Genomic DNA, 20,065 nt, shown 5'->3' on the forward strand with positions numbered 1-20,065 from the left:
CGAGCAGACGTGGCAAACAAGCCCGCCAGCTTTCCCTCAGCTGGGTGGGCGGGTGGCCGTCGCGAAGGGGAGCTGCCGGGAGTGCCCATCCTCCTCCCTGCGCCCAGAGAGTCCCGCTCAGCCGGCCGGGAGGCGGGCGGCGCTCGGGGCGCCGGCTGCGGGTGCCCCGGACTCCCCTCGCACACACACACTGCCCGAACGGCCGCGCAGACGGGCAGGGCTCTGCCCGCTCCCTGGACGGAGATACTTCCCCGGGAGAGCAAACAGCCGGGACGCTAACGCGCTCCGCCGCGGCTCCCGCTCAGGCTGCCGATGTCCGCGGCACCCGCTGTCCGCGGGGAGCGCTAGGGGCGCGGGACCGGAGTGACCGTGTAGAGAGGTCGTGCTAGAGGGTCTGGGGATAGGGAGAGCGTCGCCTTTTGCCTTTGGTTGCAGTGGGAGTGCGGAGAGGTTGAGCTGGGATACAGCCTCATCCCGGCTCCCCGGCCGCTTCCCCGCGGGGCGGGAGGCGCCGCAGGTCCTGGACAGCTCCCGCTTTGAACGCCGTCAGGGCGCTGCCAGCCGGCTGCCCGGCGAGGCTCCCCGCCGCACTCCCAGAAAAGCGGGGCGAGAGGGGCGTGGGATGGCTGAGGGGAATAAAAAAAAAAAAGAAAAGAAAAAGAAACGAGAAAAAAAAAATGAGACGACGAGTCAAATTTTCCTTCCGAAAGCCTCAGTGTCCACGTCCTCAAAGCATGGAACCAATTTAGCGTTGCCGCCCCCCCGCCGCTGCCGCTGCCAAGGCTGCTGTGGAGGGCTGGAGACACGGGGCACGTGATGGCCTGGGCGGCGCCGGGACCCTCCTGCGGTATAAGTAGGGCGGACCGGGGCTGGGTTAATTTAGCGTCCCTGGCAGCAGGTTTCTGCTAAGGTTGGAGTTACTCCGCGAGACTGTATGCCTGCGTCCCACAGGCGATAGCTTACCAACCGACTCGGCACCACAAGGAGTCTGCATGTCTTGCAACTAGACATGCTCAGCTTTGTGGATACACGGATTTGGTTGCTGCTCGCAGTAACTTCATACCTAGCAACAGGCCAACGTAAGTGCTTTCCGCTTGTTTGTGGCAGGGGTGGTGGCAGGGGTGGCTGTCCGGCTGTGCGCTCTGTGCTTTGTCCCGACGCCCGCCCCACGCACGGCAGTCTGCGGGGAGTTGCTGCTTCCCAAACGATAGAGACCAGCTCAAACCTGCCACCTCCGTCCCAGATCAGACTCTAGGACTCTAGATTCTTTCTTTCCCCCAGAAAAAAAGATGGCCAACGAGATCCCCCTCTGCGGGAAAAAAAAAAAAAAAAATTAAATTAAGGGACCACCTCCTCCCCATACGGGCTCGTACCCAGAGGAGGACACAAAGCCTCACCTCCGGCGCAGTTGCTGCGAGGAGATACAGATGTGGGCTGAGAGGAGAGTGCTTGCGGCGAGCGGAAGCACCCCGGCTGCACTTTTGTGAGACTTGGGGCACGCTTTCCAAAGCGGGGGAGCGGTGGGCTCATCCATCCACCCATCCCTCCGTCCATCGCTCCCTTCCCTCCGCGGGCTCCGCGCGCGGGGCGCCCCCTGCGGGCCGCTCGGGGCAGCGCGGCGGGCGGAGCTGCCGCGGCCCCTGGGGGCTCCGGGGAGGGAGCGCCGAGAGAGGCAGCAGGAGGGAGGCAGGGAAGGAGCAGTGCTCCGCTCCTTTGCCAGAAGGGAGCGCGGCTCCCCAAGGGCGCAGTGCAGCTCTCCGCCTCTCGTTGGATGAGGATGTGGTGCCCCCTCACCGCAGCCAGAGAAGCGCGCACACACAAACGCACACACACACACCCACACCCCTCACACTGAGATGGGACGGAAACGCACCCCGCCATTCGCGCGGGGGCGAAGCGGAGCCTTCCTGCAGGGCAGCGCCCTGTGAAGGGCCCCCCGAGTCCCTAGCCACCTGGCTTTGACCCAGGGTTTGGCCGCGTTCCAGGGCGGAGCCCGCTCCTGGCGCTGGGAGCCCCCGGGGTTTTGTGCCCCGGGATGATGTCCCCCGGGTCGCCCTCGCTGGGGCAGGGGGCAGCGGCGGGGCCGTTCTGGACGGGCATTCTGAGGACATTCCCCCAACCCCGGTGACGGGAGGCAGCTGTGCCTTCGCAAAGGAGACGGAGCGGTTCTTGTGGGGGTGCCCGAACCGATCGCCCCGCGCTTCCCGCAGGGAGTTTGGGTAGGCGCCGCTGTCACCGTCACCTGCGAGCAGTAATGGCTTTAGTTTTGAGTCGGGTTAGCACAGGCTGTCTGTATGTACTGCCGCGGAATTCAGCATTTCAGCACTGTTACCTTTTCTGGAGTGCACGAATCATCCGAATTTAGTGTGGTCGTGCGCTGCCAAAGTGACACGTTGTGGAAAAACATCCAACAACATGTTAGTTAGTGGTGTTGTTAAATTGCAGGGATTCAAGTGTGATATGGAACTCTTTTAGTGTGGTGAGTTTAAGTCAAAATAGATTTTTAATTCCTTGAGATTAAGAAACTCCGAAAATTTGTTCCTCCAACTAATGAAAAAAGTACATACTCACAGTTAACAGTGCATAACATACAGAGATAATTATTTGCAATCTGGTGTTTAATAGCTTCAAACTGTTCCCTCTTACACAGTTTTACAGGAGTATGTGGAATTAGATGGAAATGGATGTTTGGCTAGAACCTTCCCCGAATAAAAGTGGAATTGGGCCATTTATGTGAAAATTTCAGATTACTCCTGCAATTTAGTACCTTCACATATGTCAGTCTGCCTGGGTTTGTTAATCTCTTGCATTAACACATATGTAGAAATATGTAGGTGTGGGGGGCTTTAAATTCAGGTATGTTGAAACATATTTAGAGCAGGTTATAGTTGATATCTGCCTTTTTACTGTATCCACCATATCCACTTGTTTTGATTTACTTAGCAAGTCCATTTTGAATTCGAAATACATGGCAATTTCACCCTTGTGTTTTTCCAGTGTAAGATAATCATCTTAACAGGAAGAAATTATATTAGAAAAATGTTTATTGCATTAAGGAAATCAACTGAATTGTATTTCAAATTAAAAGCAGCAAATTTAATTTTGAATTGAAACAAGTTTAAAATTTAAAACTTGTAAAATATTTGCTCTAATTATCTTCTCTAATTATCTCTTTTTTTCTTTCCCTTCTCTTTGCAGATGTGAGTCAGGTCTGTATATTTTTTTTATCTAATATGAAACACTCCAGTTAACAGGCTAGGCTTCTCTTTTTGTGGCAGTATTATTTTCTAACATTCATTCCCGAGATGGTAATGGAAAAGTGGTGATTAAATCCTGAAGGCACTGCCTGGAAAGGTACCCACCCCAATTTCACAAGTGGGACGGTCTTTTTAAGAGCCTGCCTTCATAGGTGAAGGGACCATGAGGAGAAAGTAACGGAGCAGTGCTCTTTGGACATTGTGCCTGGCAGTTTGGATTGGAGATGACTCTACTTTAAAGCCATTTTTAGAGTCTAACCTTCATTGCACAGTAGGATTATGAAAGAACTCAGGTGTGACTCTTTTTTTTGATTCTAATATTTTAGGCTGTAGTAGCTATAAGATTGTCAGACTTCAACACAACATTTTAATATAATTACAGTAACATCTTTGCTGTATATAACCTCCTAGCCTTCAAAGTAATTTTAATCACAGGGCATAGTGAAATAGATTGGGCTGAGAAAAAGTATAATTACGTAAGAAAGTGAGTCTAAGTTTATGCATTATTTTAGTTCAAAATACTGGCAGAAATTGTAACTTCTTTTTTTAATTCTCTTCCTAATTTTTTTCCAGGCACCTGCAGGGCGCAAGGTAAGCATCTTTATTTTTCTTGTGTGGAAATAAAGATGATATCAGGTAGTCTTCAGAAGATTAGTATTTTGTTAACTATTGGATGAAAGGAAAATTGGCTACTCTGCTTATTTTCAATGTTATAGAAATATGCTGAGATGAATAGGTAGGAAAAAAGGAGGAAATGATCAAATGAGCATTTTAACACCAGGGTAAATTCAAGTATTGAATCAAAGGTGCTTTACCTGTGAGCAGAACTAAGCCTACCAAGACATAAATGTCATCAAAGTATCATTCTAATTTGAACAGAGTTCTTTTGTAAAGATTTACGTGGATTGAATAGTACAGCAATATCCAAACAGGTCTAAAAGGCTAAATTGATTCTATATTATTCCTAAAAGTCAGTAATGTTAAATTAGAACTAGTTATTCAGTAGGAACAAACCTCAATTTTGCAAGCACTTCTGTGGTCTGTGCAGTGACACTTTTAATTCAGTGGCTAATCTATTTCCAGTAGATTATTGTGGACAGAAATGCAATGTCTACGGAAAGTAGCTGCTGGACCTGAATGTGCAGCCCTCTTTTCCTTTTTAATGTACCCTAATTTTGATTTGTGTATCTGTTTCCCTGTATTGTCCTGGAAAATTTCCACAGTAACTCATTGAGTGTTATTTTCTTCCGGCAGGGCCCTAGAGGAGACAAAGGGCCACAGGGAGAAAGGGTAAGGAATTAGATTGATGTTTACTTGTGATCTTTGGATGGAAGTTGTTGGAAGACCAGTAGGAAGAAACTAAGTTTAAGCATTCTGTGAGATCAAATGATTGTACCTGTAGAAGTTTGCACATGCAATTTAATTTAAAAAAGAAACCAAGTTAAATATGTGCCAAATTCAGCCTAATTATGGTCATTGTGCCTGAGCAGATATGGTTGAGATCATAGGGCAGCCTAGCTCTTCAAGTGACAATTTGAAAAATGTTTTTCCAGCTGTTCACAGTGGAAATAACACATAGAAATGCAGAGGGAAAAGTTGACATGTAATCTTTGAATAATATAGTGTATTATGGGTAGGCTCTCTGCATAAAACCTGAATAGACTAAACCAGTTTTGAAGATAATCCATTATTTGTACCTCCAAAGGTGTTTTGGAAAAGCTCTCCTCTTGGCAGCTGGGCATTTGTTATCTACCTTCTGCTAGTCAAAGAGGATGTTATACTGCTGAAGGCTCTACCCTAAAAATAACCATAAATAGGGACACTTGAATAATTTAATTGTAATGTTCATTCGTATTGCTCATATCTGCTTTTCTGGTTTGCTTCTGCATCATTGCTGCTTTTTGTAAAGTGGTATTTTCAACTTCACATGCTTATCTGGGTTGTGTGTAGTTATGTGTATTTTTTCTATCATCTGAAAATGCTATAGTACTGATGAGGGAGCTCTTAAAGATTTCTGAGATCATAGTGTGCTGACAAATGTAATGGAAACTATTAGGAAGACTGTATCAGTGTGGATATTTGCTTTAGGCTGCCACTAACTAAATTTGTTTAGTGAAAGGAGATGCTTTCTTTGTTCTGAAGGCAACAAGCCTAATTCTGCTCCTTTAGAATCATTTATTATTGATTTCATTAAGTACTGAACTGGGTCCAAAAAACTCAACAAATTAAATAGCTCATATCAGTTGCCAGCTTAATGTACTGAGGACGAAAGAATGTAAGGACAAATGTTACTGGACTGAACACAGGTAATTTCAACCTGTTGTAAAAGAAGTTTTGACAGTGGTAGCAGATGGATGGTATCAAAAATCTGTAGAAGAGCACTGCTGAACTTTAATTGGATTTGCAATTATACCAGTAAATTGTCTATACTGATTAAAAAATTGGTGTTGGACTTAATCTGGATCCAGTAGTACTGACCTTTTCTAATCCTCAGCTGGTCAGACTTTAGGCTCTCACTAACAGCGTCTGCCAGGCTGTGTGGGTCCACATGGGTCACTTGGGGTTTGTAGGTCCAAAGTTTGTCACATAAGATGAAACTTCCCAATTTGGACGTTATGCTTTGGTAGTGTAAATCCAATAGTGCCCCTGTAAATCTTTTCAAATACAAAGCTCCAGTACATATCTGATACAAGGTGTAGCAAGGTAACATAGAATCAGACTATATTTATTTTCTCAAGTGAAGCATTTATTGAAACTATTTATTGAAATGTATAGCACTGCTGTATGGTGTGCTGTGGGTGCCTGGTTGTTAGTGAAGTTACCACATCAGAGATTTCTTCAGCTTTTTTCACTGTATAATTCTCTTTTTTAACTCTAGGGTCCACCAGGTCCACCAGGCAGGGATGGTGAAGATGGTCTACCAGGTCCTCCAGGGCCCCCTGGTCCTCCAGGTCTTGGCGGAGTAAGGCATCCAAACTTTTTATTACCAGAACTCCTAAGCTGTGCATTGTAACCAAGATGGAATTTATATCTGCTGGAAAGCACTGTTGTTGAATTCAAGAGTGAAAGAAACATTCTCTTGCGAGCCGTAAAAAAATGATGGCCCAGTTCCAATGAAACCCTCCTTGGGGTCTATATATTCCATGGAAAATTTGGATTCTTATTCAACAGGGACTTAGGAAGAAGAGCAAATCAACCCTGTTATTTAGCATTAAACTTACACAGCAGTAATGTCTATAGGTGAGGCATCAACTAGATGAAACCGGTGCTGTTAATAGATGGGGAAAAGCAACCTTTGTGGTTGGATTCAAGAGACAGCAACTGTATTGGAATAAGCAAAGGAGATGACTCTTTAAGCCAAAAGTCAATTAAAAGAGCTATAGAATTTTAGAGTATTGCCCTTTATAAATTTTTCTTTTTATCTGTGTTCCTACTGCAGAGCTGTAAATGGGCTGTGCCTGCACACATTGTGCACCGGTGTCCATCATGTGCTCTCTGCAGAATGCTGAATTTAACTCTTTGCTTGACATTAGCTACATAGGGAGCATGAAGATGTAGACAGTGTTGTACTGATCAAGTTTAGTAAGTCCATTTGCATGGAAGAATACTCTTTTTTACTTCAATACTTTATTTTGCTAGTTGCAAATATCAAACTGCTTTCATTTTTTTTTTAATTTCAATATGCTAATGAAACAAGCAAGAAAAGGGGGTTTGATTGTGTTGTGGAAAATCTTTTTCTATTTTGATAAAATATCAAAAATCTATTGCAGTATTTCTGAGGCTGCATGTTCCTCAGATATTTCTGAAACTGAAGGGCCCACCTCATGCAATAGCTACTCAGTTGGGACATTAATTTTAGTTATGTATATTTTTTCACTGTTTTGCTTAATTTCCCTCATTGGAAATTAGGCAGAATAATTTGAGAGTTTCAAGAAAGTTTTCAATTTAAAATCAGCACTAAATTTATTTTCCTAATTTTCTGTTCACACTATTGAATCCCTTTCTATCACTTCTGCAGAGATACTTAAGTTTGAAAGGGCCTTCCCAGTAAAATTGAGTCTTTTTGGAAACAAGTGAATAGAAATGTATTTATAATAGGGCTATATTTACTGAGCTATATGTATGCTGCTTTAACAAACCTCATAGCAAGTATAAAAAATCAGATTATGTTTAGATACAGAATGTTGATTATAAGTAGTTTTTAAAGTATAATTTTTAGTATTTTGATTTCAACCTTTTTATTATCTACAGAACTTCGCTGCTCAATATGATCCATCTAAAGCAGCAGATTTTGGCCCAGGACCTATGGTAGGTATATGACAAAGCACTTCATAACTCACATGAATAATGTGTTTGGGATTTTCCTTTTACTCTAGTTCAGCTGCATTAATGAAAAACATAGTGTTAAAATTTGTGTTTGATCATATATTGACTCAGACTGGAAACTGATCCTTTAACATAGGATGATGATAAGTATTTTAAATAGTCTGAGGGCTTGAAATATGGTCTTGAATCTGTATATTTAGCTTGAATATAGCACTGCTGGGTCTTGTGCTTTAACTCTGTTTGTTGACCACACTTTCATGAGTCAATGAATCTCATAATCTGATGTTAGACAACACATGGAATTGGAGATAGTATTACTTTACCCATACTGAGACAGAAGGTTATGTTTTAGGGATGAGATTAACTGTAAAGCTGCTCTCTAAATCAGACACAGGCCTAAAAAGGAGCTCAGCATCTTGGCTCCAGTTGGTGATGATTTTTCCTCCCTGGCTGTACAACTCTTTTGATACCCTTGGAGTGAACAGTTTTTTTAGGAAGTTGGCCATTACATTTGGTTCTCAACATCTGAATGTTAGTACTTGGTACTGTAAGGCTGCTCTGAGGAGGACTCTTTATAGCTCACTGTATACTGTGTACAAATGGAGTTTAAGGGGTCCATTGCCACTCCATATGAATTTCTAACCCTTCCTTATGTTAGCAAATGTCTTCAGTATACATGGGTATCAGAATATGGGTTAAATTCACCACACACTCTGATGTCACAGGCAGTGCATCTGATGGGTGAGCAGCAGGATGAAGGATGACCAGGATTGTTCTGGGTCAAGTGCTTGCTTCCTCTTCCAAAAATACTCTAATATTAAATGGACTTTGAAAAATATTTTGGCATCCATTCAGTTAAGAAATATAGAAAATAGGAGTACCTTTAATCAAGTTCTGCCCTTAGTGTCTGACAATTAATCAGAAAACATAGATGAGGATTTATCTGAGGTGTCGCCATTTCTATATTCCAATTTTTGAGTCAGTTAGGTTCATTTGATAGAAGCAGCAGTAGAATCTGCCTATTGTGAGGAAGTTCTCAGTTTCACATATTTATTTCATAAATAATACATAAAATTCAGGATTGGGAAAATAGTTATAGAATATAATTTAAGAAGAAATTCACAGGGTTTATGCAGCACATAAGATTCAGATTGTCTAGGAACCATTATTTTTCCTAGAATTACTGCATATTTTCATATCCACAACATTGTTTTAACTTCCATGAATAAATGCCTGTAATTAATGTGCATTTATTCCTCTTAATAAAATGTTTTCAGTTTTATGGAAAAGCTACACAAACCAGTGAAAAGTTGGCATATGATTTTAATATTATAATGAGAAAATCTAAAAGACTTTCCAAGAAAGATTTAAAACCAATTTAAAACATAATTATTTCTGTTGAAATGTCTCCTAAATAATTTGTTTGGACTATAGAAGTCCAAGTTAAAATTTCAATTTGTAAATTGTTTGCTTGCTTAGTAAACCTTAAGATAACTGTTAAGAGAGGGCACCAATCTATGACAATTTCCTTTTTAGAAGTGATTTTTCTCACCCTGTGTTTTCAAAATGTATGTAAATTTTAAATAATGCCAAGGAAAGTGTATTAGTGACTTATTTTTCAAGTGATATGAAGAGAATTTAAGAAACACCAGAAATAAATGAAATATTTAAATTGAAGTAGATAATTATTGGAAATAGATGTATACACAATATGTATAAGAGCCTTTCATGATGTGCTATGACCCTCATCTTTAAACATTTTAAACAGGAAGGGTAGAGGGAAGAATCCAAAAAAGAATGAACCAGTTCACTTTCTAACAAGCCAGAATAGATTAAGAAGAATAATCATGACATTGACAGCCATAATTTACATTTCTAATCATCCCACTGGATTCTGTGCTGGTTTGTTGCCATTAGATGTTTGCACTTGGACTGCCTGTGCAAATTCATGCAGACCTCTTAACTTCAATTTCATTTGAACATTGCACAATGGAAACTGTGATGCTCACCATGTTTTAGGAATGCTGGGAATTGGTGTTAGAGATGAGTTTTTATAATTGTGATGTTTTTAAAAAGATCTTGGGTTTTTCCTTCCCTAGGGTTTAATGGGACCCAGAGGCCCACCTGGAGCATCTGGACCCCCTGTGAGTACAGTCTTCTCTCTCCTACTGACACTGACATACCTGTAAAATTACAAATTATCTTGTTTGGAAACCAATAATATCTCCCTCATTTTCTAGGGTCCTCCCGGTTTCCAAGGTCTTCCTGGTGAGCCTGGTGAACCTGGTCAAACAGTAAGTATGGATCACACACAGACACTGCTAGCAGTAGGAGTAGCACCCCAAACTAGGCTTGTAATGCTTAGGCCTATTCCTCCTACCCATGTGCACTTCTCTGAATGTTTGGATACTCCTGCTTGATCCTGAACTCAGATTCAGGCTCTCTCCACTTGGAGTCATAAAGTGCAAAGTCAATTAGGCTCCAACTGTGCCCCAACTCGAGTCAGAAAACAGTGGGAAGATGTATATGAAGACTGATGCTTCAAGTAATTCTCCATCTATTTTTGACAGGGTCCCCAGGGTCCTCGTGGTCCCCCTGGTCCTCCAGGAAAGGCTGGTGAAGATGTAAGTGGTTATTAAATGTTTCTCATCTCTTTTGGGGTGGTGATTCAACTCTAAAAACCAGATCATTGTTAAGCTAAGCATTCTATTGGCCATATTTTTTACATTATTACATAAATAAACCCCTGAAATAATTATGTTATGGTACAAGAGATGCAGTATGCTGGAAATGTACAGAAAATTGGATAACTTCCAAACCACTCCAAAAATAAATACATAATAAATACAAAAAAATAAAAAAAAATAAAAATAAAAATAAATACATTATTTAACTTTAAGAATACAGGGAGAAGAAAACTTAAAAGTTAATAATCTCACTGTGTTTATGGAAAAAGAGAAGCCTTGCCAATGTACTTTCTGCTTTCTTAGTGGTTTGTGTTGCTGTTTTATAAGAGCTTTCCTTCTTATGCAATCTTTATTGCATTTTTTAGGGTCACCCTGGCAAACCTGGAAGACCTGGTGAGAGGGGTGTTGCTGGCCCTCAGGTGTGTAGTGATCCACTGAATACAATACAAACCAGTTCACTAATCCATGAAACCTAACAACCTTTCTGAATTTCACCACATTAACAGTCTAGTAATATTCCTTATATGGATTAATACAATTTCAGCCCTTACCTGCAGGGATGTCATATATTATGTTTTTATTTTGTTCCCCTACCCCCATTCCCACTAAAGCTAGAAATGAGTAACAGAAGTGTGAGGAATTACACAGGAGCAGGTAACCAGGCACCTTGGCGTAGAAAGTTAACAAAGCTGTGCTGTCACATGGTAATGCATGAAATTTGAGATTCAGAACTGGAAAAAATCAGGTTGCTTATTGTTAGTCTTGAAACAAGTCTGGTCCTGAGAGGTTAGGATCTGGATTCTATTCCTTACTTGAATGATAATGACTGAATCTACTTGTTAATTTTATTGAAAGACTTAGTCATCATCTTTCCTCTTAACTGCAGTGTATAATATGAGAGACAATCATTCATGCACTGTGTGTTTTTAGGGTGCTCGTGGATTCCCTGGAACTCCTGGTCTGCCTGGCTTTAAGGGAATTAGGGTGAGTACATATTTTCCCTGAATATTTAAGACTAACATCACTGCAGCATACTGAAAACCCCTGGAAATCCTCTGAAAGTGAAGAGTGCATGAACCTCTTCAAAGTTTTTAGTATCACCTGATATAAAAGACTTAATTATTTCTGAAAAATCAGAAGATCATATTAGGAAATAATTTTGTGTGGGAGGAAGGTTTTGTGTTATAAGACTAAGAATGTGCATAAAGCCATTTGGGAGAAAATATGTATCAATATTTATTTTTCTACTCAATATAGGGACACAATGGTCTGGATGGTCAAAAGGGACAACCTGGTACTCCTGGCACCAAGGTAAAGACAAAATCTAAACATGTAGGATGCATTTGTAGTTCTTCCTAGCAAAAGAGATGTGAAGAGATCCAATCAGTCTTCCATGTTGCCATTAAACATTTCCCAGCTGCAGTAATCTAGAAGTCAGTGGATCCATGTAGAACAAATACATGCACTTTGTCATGAGAAAACATTCCTGGGGCCTTAGTCTGGAGCCCTCAATCAAGCTGTAAGCAAGTTAGTGCTTTCAGTGAATAAAGGCTGTAGAATTGGGCTCTTAATGAGTGACTATTCACCAGCACTTCAGACTGATTTTGCTATCTCTGCTCTTCTTGTATTCTACATTTGGGTACGTTTTTTTAAAGCATGCTAAAATAAAAACATCTAATTTTTCTACAAAACTCTGCTGTGTGAGACATGTGGTCAGTGTAAGCCTTCCTGCTAAAAATTTGGATCATGCAGTGCTTTTCTGAGTTAAGGCTATTTGATCCTCACAGTCTTTTTTCTTTTTATCATCTTCATATTAGAGCACATTTGAACACTAGCCTTAAAAAAAACCCTTAATAATACATTCTGAAATAAAGTGTAGAAACATCTATGGTAAACTGAGTTTTTTCTTCTCCCATTCCACCTCAGTGCCTAATATCAGTGTTCTTGAAAAATCCACTGTTGCATCATTGTGTTATAGGAAATTCTGAATGATTCACAGGGGATTTGTATTCACAGACTTTTAATATAACAGTGAAAAACTCAAATACTAATTCTCCATCTTGCTTGTTTCTAAGAGCTTAGCACTACTTGGTTAAAGGGTTTTTAGTTGAAACATAACAATCTTCAATATCACTGCAAGTTTTTACCCTTCATAAAAAGTTAGGTGGCAAAGTCTGTCTGGTCATTGGAGATTTAAAGCAGGTAAAGCACATAAGTAAAGGATAGAAAAGATACCAGTAAGAGTGCTAGAAAACACCAGCATATTAAATCAACGTTGTTCATTATATGACCATGCTGAAAGCAGCAATGAAGGCAAAAACTTTCTCTCTTTGCAGCATTTAAGACTAAGAGCATTAAGGTATATTCAGGATACAAGAACTTGTCTTGTATCCTGAATCTTGTCATTGTAGACCAGCCTACACCTGTTGAGAAGGCTGTTGAGAACACAGTACTGAAGGGAGAGAAGCCAGGTATTAATGGCTGTTACTCAAATACTCAGTATTATTGGACTTAAGTCAAAAATACCTGAGCCAGATCCTTATTTTAAGCCATTTGAGAGGATTTTGTCAACTTACATTAAGGCAAAAGAAAGCATCATTCTGTTTCTGCTCTAGCTAAAAAACAGCTGCTGATTGATTTGGATTTCCAATCTCTTAAATGTGTACTACAGAGTAAATGTCAGCATAAAGAAAGGGGGTGAAGAAAGCTGAGCAAGTGACACAACTTTGGCCTCCCCTTCTGAAAGGATTCCATCTGGCTGTGTTGCAGTATATGCAGGGACAATTGCAGTCTCTGCACCCTCAGGATGTGCTATTATGGTATAGTGTGATGCAGGAACATGGACAGTGCTATGTTATAAAATGCTACAGAAGACACAGAAAGTGGGATCCAGTAGCTGAAAATTTCTCTGGTAGTGTTATACTATCTGTCCAAAGCATCCTTTAAATAACTCCAAACTTTCTTCTTCATAGGGAGAGCCTGGTGCCCCTGGTGAAAATGGTACCCCAGGACAACCTGTAAGTATTCACTGCTACTGTGGGAAAGTGTAATCTGATGGATTTAGTTCAGCCAGCATTTTCTTCAATATTTGTCATTATTAACACTCCAGATTCCCAGATACTCTAATGTAATAGTAATATGACTTAGCAGAGGGAAAGATCTCTATTTATCTATGTTCAGGGAAAAGATATAAATGAATTAATTTGATTTTTCTTTCAAGGGTGCTCGCGGTCTCCCTGGTGAGAGAGGAAGAGTAGGTGCTCCTGGACCAGCTGTAAGTGGCTTCCCATCTGTCTGTCATCATGAACCAGACACTTCCTGTGGCTTCCTCTGATATCCTGTTCTCTTTTCAAACTGTTCATCATCTTCTTCCTCACAGGGTGCTCGTGGAAGTGATGGCAGTGCTGGCCCCACTGGACCTGCTGTAAGTTTCAGTCTTGCTTTTTGACAGCCTTTTTTTCCATTAGGCTTTGTGCTTCTTTTCCTCTTTTTAGAGGATTTCTTGGGCTTTTAAGAGGTTTATTGTGTTGATGTTTTTAACACAGTTCTATGTTGCTTATCAGGACATCACAAAGAGAATTAGTGATAAACCCTTTGCAGATAAAATAATGACATTCTCAGGATTTATATTAAACACATCCATATAAAAGGAACCAAGTATTCTCTTGTTTGCACTGGTGATTTCATGAGAAGGTTTTCCAGCACATCTCACTGGGAAATACTCGGTGCACAGAATTCTCATTTCCAACAGTCTAACAGAAAAATTCTCATCCAAAAGCTAAAGAGACTTTCTACTTTTTAACAGATGCATACCTTGCATGTGTTACAGATGGCTATATTAATATACGTGCTGTAAATTATATGCACCTGCAGGCACTAACTTTTTTCATTCACTACAAATACCTGAGTTGTGAGCTATTGTGAAAGGCCAGCAAGATCCAACTCCCCTGACTATAACTATTCTAATAAGAGCTAATCCAGTGCAGATTTGTCTGTTTAAAAGGAGCTAGTGTTTCCATAATTTAACCCTAACTCCATTAAACCTCCTTTATCTCAGCCACATAAATATGAGTACAAGGATATGGTTTTGAAACTGTAAAATAAATCAGGAATACATCAGAATAATAGTACTAACAGTTAATAGGTTTTTTTTCTTCCTACCTTCAAAAAATGAGTCTATGATGAAGATGCACTTGGTTCTGTTTTGCCAAAGTTGATTTTAATACCCCTTGTCACTTCAAACACCTGTTGTGCTTTCACAGAGTAGAATGTGAGCATGACTGTGAATATCTCTTATGTTCTTCCATGTGGAATATTTAAAAAATATGTTATTGGGCAGTTAAATTGCAGGCAAATAAAATTACTGCAGCTAGGATCTGATGTAGTAGAATCAAAACATTTTAGCTGAAGACATTCTGAATTGAGGCAGTTGAGTTGCAACAGGAAAAGTGTTATGAAGCTGTTGATTTCATAGATTGTTATTCACAATGGGCACAGTGTTGCATTATGTCCCAGTGTCTGTCCCAGACTGAAGTTATTTGTCACACATTTAGGTGATGATGCCTTAAATATTCTGCACAGCAGTTACTAACACTCATTTTATAAAACTAAAACAGAAATAATGTTTTATCCTTCTTTCCACTTGAAATTTAAAAGGTAAATAAGTCATTGCGATGAAAATTCTGGGAGTTTATGCTTTCAAACATATCCTAAAGGGAATTTGGTCTTTTATTTTTGCTTATGCAAAACTAGTGACAATTCCAGGTACCCCCTTTATGTCAGAGTAGATTATAGAATGTCTGAAGCCAGTTCCTCTTTGTCATAGGAGCTGATGTTTTATTACCTTGGATTTGTGAGGCAGTGTTAATTTAAATACTTCTAATTGAAAGATATTAGCGCGCAAAAGATAGATATCAACTCCCAAGATGAGTTGGATTACTTAAGTAATAATTGAAGAGAAACTATCCCTTTTTATTGGTATGAATTTAAAAATTAAGGCTATGAACCCATCAGTGTATCTTCTCTTATAATGTCTGGTACGTTGGAACTTAGTCCCAATGTAATTATAAATCTCACAGCAATAGGTAAACATAGTAGAGTCAGTCATCTTGCCTTGCAGATGCCTGCCTCTGCTCATCCTCTGTTAGTTCTTTCTCAGGTGTTTGGCCTCAAGGCAAGGTTTTACCAATTCTTGCTTAATTTGCACTGCAAATGTTGTTTAAGCATTCACCTGGCTCTTAACTGTTTGTAGTGAACCAAATCTCCAGTCTTGCAGTTTGGAGCTGCAAAAGGCAGCTAGTGTGCTGAGGGGGTAATGTGTGGAATAAGTAAATGTGCGTTTTTTTAACCTGGTTACTTCAGCAAGCAAGATGTTTCTGTTGGCACTGAATACCTTTGCACAACTGCTTCCCTTTTACTTCCCAGGGCCCTATTGGTGCTGCTGGTCCTCCAGGTTTCCCAGGTGCTCCTGGTGCTAAGGTATGAACCTCTGCTTCTACTGGTACGTTTGATAGTGAAGATGAAATGTACTAACCAGAGTTTCCAGGCAGCAGAAAAACCCCATCCTCTGTGAACTAAGAGTGCTTTCTTAGTAGTTACTCTAGGGAATCATCCTCGTCCTGATCTGTATTTGGAGAACATCAGATATGAAGGCTAATTTAAAGTCAGCACTTACTTCACAGCTGAAGATTGAAGCTGGGCAGGTTCAGGAAAACAGAACCCTTTTACTGCTTTTAATTGGTGCACTTATACACACTTTCCAAGGATGACATGAGTCATGATAAATAAGAGAGGTAGCAGTTAAATCACTTTACAGAAATAGTGGAGGACAAAGAAGCTGCATTTGAGTATTGGGTTACTTCTGAGTCCCTGAAATTACAGTGCAGAAATTGCATTAAATTTTTTCAGGTTTAGGACAGTACCATTTTGCTCTTGCAGACTATAATTTAAATTATTCACTTTTTTCCTCAAATCTTAGCATTTTTTACCTGGCCAAGAGCCTCAATATTTTTAGTGACCAAGGAAGGACAGAGCATTTGAGGAAAGAGTATTGCATATATTTCATTTACAAATTTTGCTGACCATTTGTCACAAAATCCATGTCATTATATTCAGGTTCTTGTAGTAAACTTGCAGAACACAACCTTCTGAAAATAAAGGCAAGAACCATTTTTTGTCATTTACTCCATTGTGAATAGTATTGTATGCACTCTGATCAGGCATAATTTTGCATTTTGCATCTATGCAAATGGCATCTGAAAGTGCAAGATAATGGTCAGTTAGGTCTCATGTACTGTGGTACCTCAGGTTAATTCTGGAGGCACATGGATGCAAATGAGACTGGAATTCTAATTCTGATTGTTTTGGTCAACCTTCTGGGTAAGCATCTGGTTTTCCTGTCTTAGCCATTACCTTAGATGGAGCCTAAACAGACATCTCAACTTGAGTGCCTTTGAAAGCTCTCAGCTGCTCGGTTTCCTGGTCTCTGAAGTGGGAATACACAAATATGATTATCTTTGTGCCAGATGGATGCAGGATTGCTTCACTCTTGCCACAAGACTGTGTACACTGAAAGAAGGTTCTGTCCTTCTCTCCAACAGGGTGAAATCGGACCTGCTGGTAATGTTGGTCCTAGTGGTCCTGCTGGCCCAAGAGGAGAGATTGGACTTCCTGGTTCTAGTGGTCCTGTTGGCCCTCCAGTGAGTAACTTGTCAGGCTCTATCTTTTAGATGTGTGCACTCTTGATTCTGAATTAACCAGTATTGTTACCTTTCTTAACAGGGCAACCCCGGTGCTAATGGTCTTCCAGGGGCTAAAGGTGCAGCTGTAAGTACAACTACACTCACACGTGTTTCCTCTAAAAAACCCCAATTCAGTTATTGCAGCAGAAAAGACAATGGGTTCACAATACCTTTTTCCTCCTCTGTTGGACAGGGTCTTCCTGGTGTTGCTGGTGCTCCTGGTCTGCCTGGTCCCCGTGGTATTCTTGGTCCTCCTGGCCCTGCTGGTCCTAGTGGCGCTAGAGGACTTGTTGTAAGTGACCTCCTCTATATTTGAAAACCAGACACAGTGTCCACAGTTGTAAAAGATCTCTGGATCATTTCTTTATAGTGCAGACATCTTTTTCGGTATAGTGCAGACATCTTTTCTTGATGCACTATAATTAACATTGTAGTTAATTTCTGTGTTTCATTACTTGCTTTAGATGCTGAGGCTGAAAAGGTTCACTTTGCACTCCCTATGAGTGCAAGGATTAGTTGGACTCAGTGATCCTTGTGGGTCCCTTCCAGTGCAGAATATTGTGTGGCTGTGAAGCTCTGTCCATGTTGATAGCACTGAGAGAGATGTGGCAGCAATCTCACAACTAGGCCCTCGGTGGGTATCCTCAGTAGAGGAACCAGCCCTAAATGTGTCATTGTTCAATAATGTCATTTCTAAGCACCTTTAATATGTTTGGTTTTGTGCCTTTTAAGTCAAAAATGCAGTCATGCTCATTGGCCATTTTCACAATAGAGGGAGGCATGCCATTAGATGATAAAAAAATTTTTTAATTAATGAGTAAGCTCTCCAGGTAGAAGAGGGTTTTTTGAAATGATGCCTAATTCTGTCATCTCTTTTTTGTTTTGGACTCTAGGGTGAACCAGGCCCCGCTGGTGCCAAGGGAGAAAGTGGTATGAAGGGTGAGCCTGTAAGTATGGCAAAATGTGAAGGCTTTTTCAATCAAAAGCCTGATAATATCTGCAACACTGTGTCTGATATCTTCTTTTTTCCCTGTTTGTTCAAAATAGGGTGCTGCTGGACCTGCTGGCCCTCCTGGCCCTAGTGGTGAGGAAGGCAAGAGAGGCAGCCCTGGTGAACCTGGCTCTGCTGGTCCCCCAGGCCCTGCTGGTCTGAGAGTAGGTTTTCTTTTCATGTTCCAGACTTAGAAGCAAAAAGGAAAGTGGAAATCAATCTAGAGTCCCACAGGGAAATTAAATAATTATGAGTAATTAAATTGATATTAATGCTGCTAAGCAATTGAAAATTGATAATTCAATTTTCAATTGCTTATCAATTTTCAATTCAATCAAAAGGTTCAGAATTGAAAATTGATAATTTTCAATTCTGAACCTTTTGATTAGTGGGGAACAAACCCATTTTCACTTTGCGTTAATGCATGTTTACTCTCTTACCCCTGAAGTATTTAGATATGGCTTTGATTTATCTACTGTGTAATATTTAGTGAATTATCTTTTGATTATTCTTAAAAGTTTGTGTAAGGGATTTAACTGCTTAAAACCAGTAATGGGCTCACACATAATGGGCGGCAAAAGCTTTCAATTCAGTGTCTTCAAGGATGCCTAATAAACTTTTCACTGGGTGAGAAAGCCACTCCATGAACTTCAAGAAGCATTTAGCTTCATGAAGGAAGAGAACTCGCAAGAAAATAATAAGAAAAATGGCAGCACTTCCCCCAGATTTTTTTTTTTTTTCCCAGAGATGAAGAATTCAGAATCAGTAACTCTCTACAGGGAACATGGAACTTTGTGGGGCAGGTTGTGGGATCCTAGCTGCTGGCTAGAGCCACTGTTATTTATATGAACACTGAAAATTACACAATTAAAATTTAAAAAATCTACAGGAAGTGAGACGGATTTCTTTCACCATACCTATTTACACTGAGGTGTGTGTGCTTAAAGCTGCACTTAACTCAAATTCAGCAGACCTACTTGGAAGGCTGAAATCTAGTAGGCACTCTACACCTCACAGGAACAGATTTATTTCTTTCCCTTTCTTGATTTGTTTTGTGTTGACTTGCAGGGTGTACCTGGATCTCGTGGGCTCCCTGGAGCTGATGGCAGAGCTGGTGTCATGGTAAGACTTTGGTCTGGGTCACTATTTTTGAGCCACCTTTTATATACAGATCTGCAATGCTTTTTTTCTACCTCTGCCTAATTTTATTTCTTTCTTTTGGTAGGGACCTGCTGGTAACCGTGGTGCTAGTGGTCCTGTTGGTGCTAAGGGTCCTAATGGTGATGCTGGCCGTCCTGGTGAGCCTGGTCTTATGGGTCCAAGAGTAAGTTCAAACTCTGTGGATTAAGTTTGGAACTACACAGGAAGAAAATTACTTACAATTAAAGGACAAAATTATTCAGAAATCCCACTGCAAAAATTCAGCATGTGTTAACCACAGTTGGGGCACTCAACTACCTGAAAAAACCCTATTAGGAATGAATAAAAAGCATCAAAATGTTTATTGAAAGTAGTTAGTTTTGTTAACATAGCATTTGATGGCCTTGGGATGGAGCACTGTTTTCTTGTACTGGATACTGACTGCATTGACTTCTGTAAGGGGTTTCCACTTGTGATTGTTTACAGAATGTGATCATTATGATCACAATAAAGGTGTGTGTTTTCTTTAATGAACTCAAAGGAAAGCAGACCCTACTGAAATTATGTGAAATGGCTGATCTCAATTATTTCTTTTTATTTGGCAAATAGCCAAATAAAAAGAAATTTCAGCCAAATAGCTGAAAACAGCCATTTACTTTTAGTGGTGTTGGCTGCAGCAAGATTATGTTCATCTCACTACTTTTATGCTCCTTATTCTTTCTCTTCCTACCCTACCCTCTGAATGGAAAGTTTGCAATGCACATATGAGTATTAGGCATCTGCAAACATTGAAACAAACTATTCCTCCAAAGCAGAGCCTAAATTATTTTCTCTGAGTAAAATAGGTACTTTCCTATACTATTTTTCAGCTGGCCTGGGAGCACACACCATCAATCAACAGTCAGTGTGCTTCAGGTGGAAATG

General features: G+C 40.6%; 1 protein-coding gene across 2 annotated transcripts in view; it reads left to right on the forward strand.

Moving 5' to 3' along the window:
- The first annotated feature begins 858 nt into the window (after positions 1-858).
- The window catches only part of COL1A2 (collagen type I alpha 2 chain), a 38,447-nt gene continuing 19,240 nt past the window's right edge, over positions 859-20,065 (forward strand). The window contains exons 1-23 of one of the 2 annotated variants that reach the window (XM_009085961.4): positions 859-1,079; positions 3,199-3,209; positions 3,831-3,848; positions 4,512-4,547; positions 6,136-6,219; positions 7,509-7,565; positions 9,683-9,727; positions 9,824-9,877; positions 10,154-10,207; positions 10,636-10,689; positions 11,201-11,254; positions 11,528-11,581; positions 13,243-13,287; positions 13,491-13,544; positions 13,650-13,694; positions 15,695-15,748; positions 16,870-16,968; positions 17,051-17,095; positions 17,204-17,302; positions 17,904-17,957; positions 18,058-18,165; positions 19,070-19,123; positions 19,227-19,325. In XM_009085961.4, coding sequence (XP_009084209.1) covers positions 1,010-1,079; positions 3,199-3,209; positions 3,831-3,848; positions 4,512-4,547; positions 6,136-6,219; positions 7,509-7,565; positions 9,683-9,727; positions 9,824-9,877; positions 10,154-10,207; positions 10,636-10,689; positions 11,201-11,254; positions 11,528-11,581; positions 13,243-13,287; positions 13,491-13,544; positions 13,650-13,694; positions 15,695-15,748; positions 16,870-16,968; positions 17,051-17,095; positions 17,204-17,302; positions 17,904-17,957; positions 18,058-18,165; positions 19,070-19,123; positions 19,227-19,325 — 1,347 coding nt within the window. In that variant the 5' untranslated portion in view covers positions 859-1,009. Of the gene's footprint in view, positions 1,080-3,198; positions 3,210-3,728; positions 3,849-4,511; positions 4,548-6,135; positions 6,220-7,508; positions 7,566-9,682; positions 9,728-9,823; positions 9,878-10,153; positions 10,208-10,635; positions 10,690-11,200; positions 11,255-11,527; positions 11,582-13,242; positions 13,288-13,490; positions 13,545-13,649; positions 13,695-15,694; positions 15,749-16,869; positions 16,969-17,050; positions 17,096-17,203; positions 17,303-17,903; positions 17,958-18,057; positions 18,166-19,069; positions 19,124-19,226; positions 19,326-20,065 lie in introns of those variants that run through there. The other variant, XM_050971493.1, reaches the window with a different exon arrangement.

This window comes from Serinus canaria, chromosome 2 (assembly GCF_022539315.1).
Source record: "Serinus canaria isolate serCan28SL12 chromosome 2, serCan2020, whole genome shotgun sequence".
NCBI lineage: Eukaryota > Metazoa > Chordata > Aves > Passeriformes > Fringillidae > Serinus > Serinus canaria.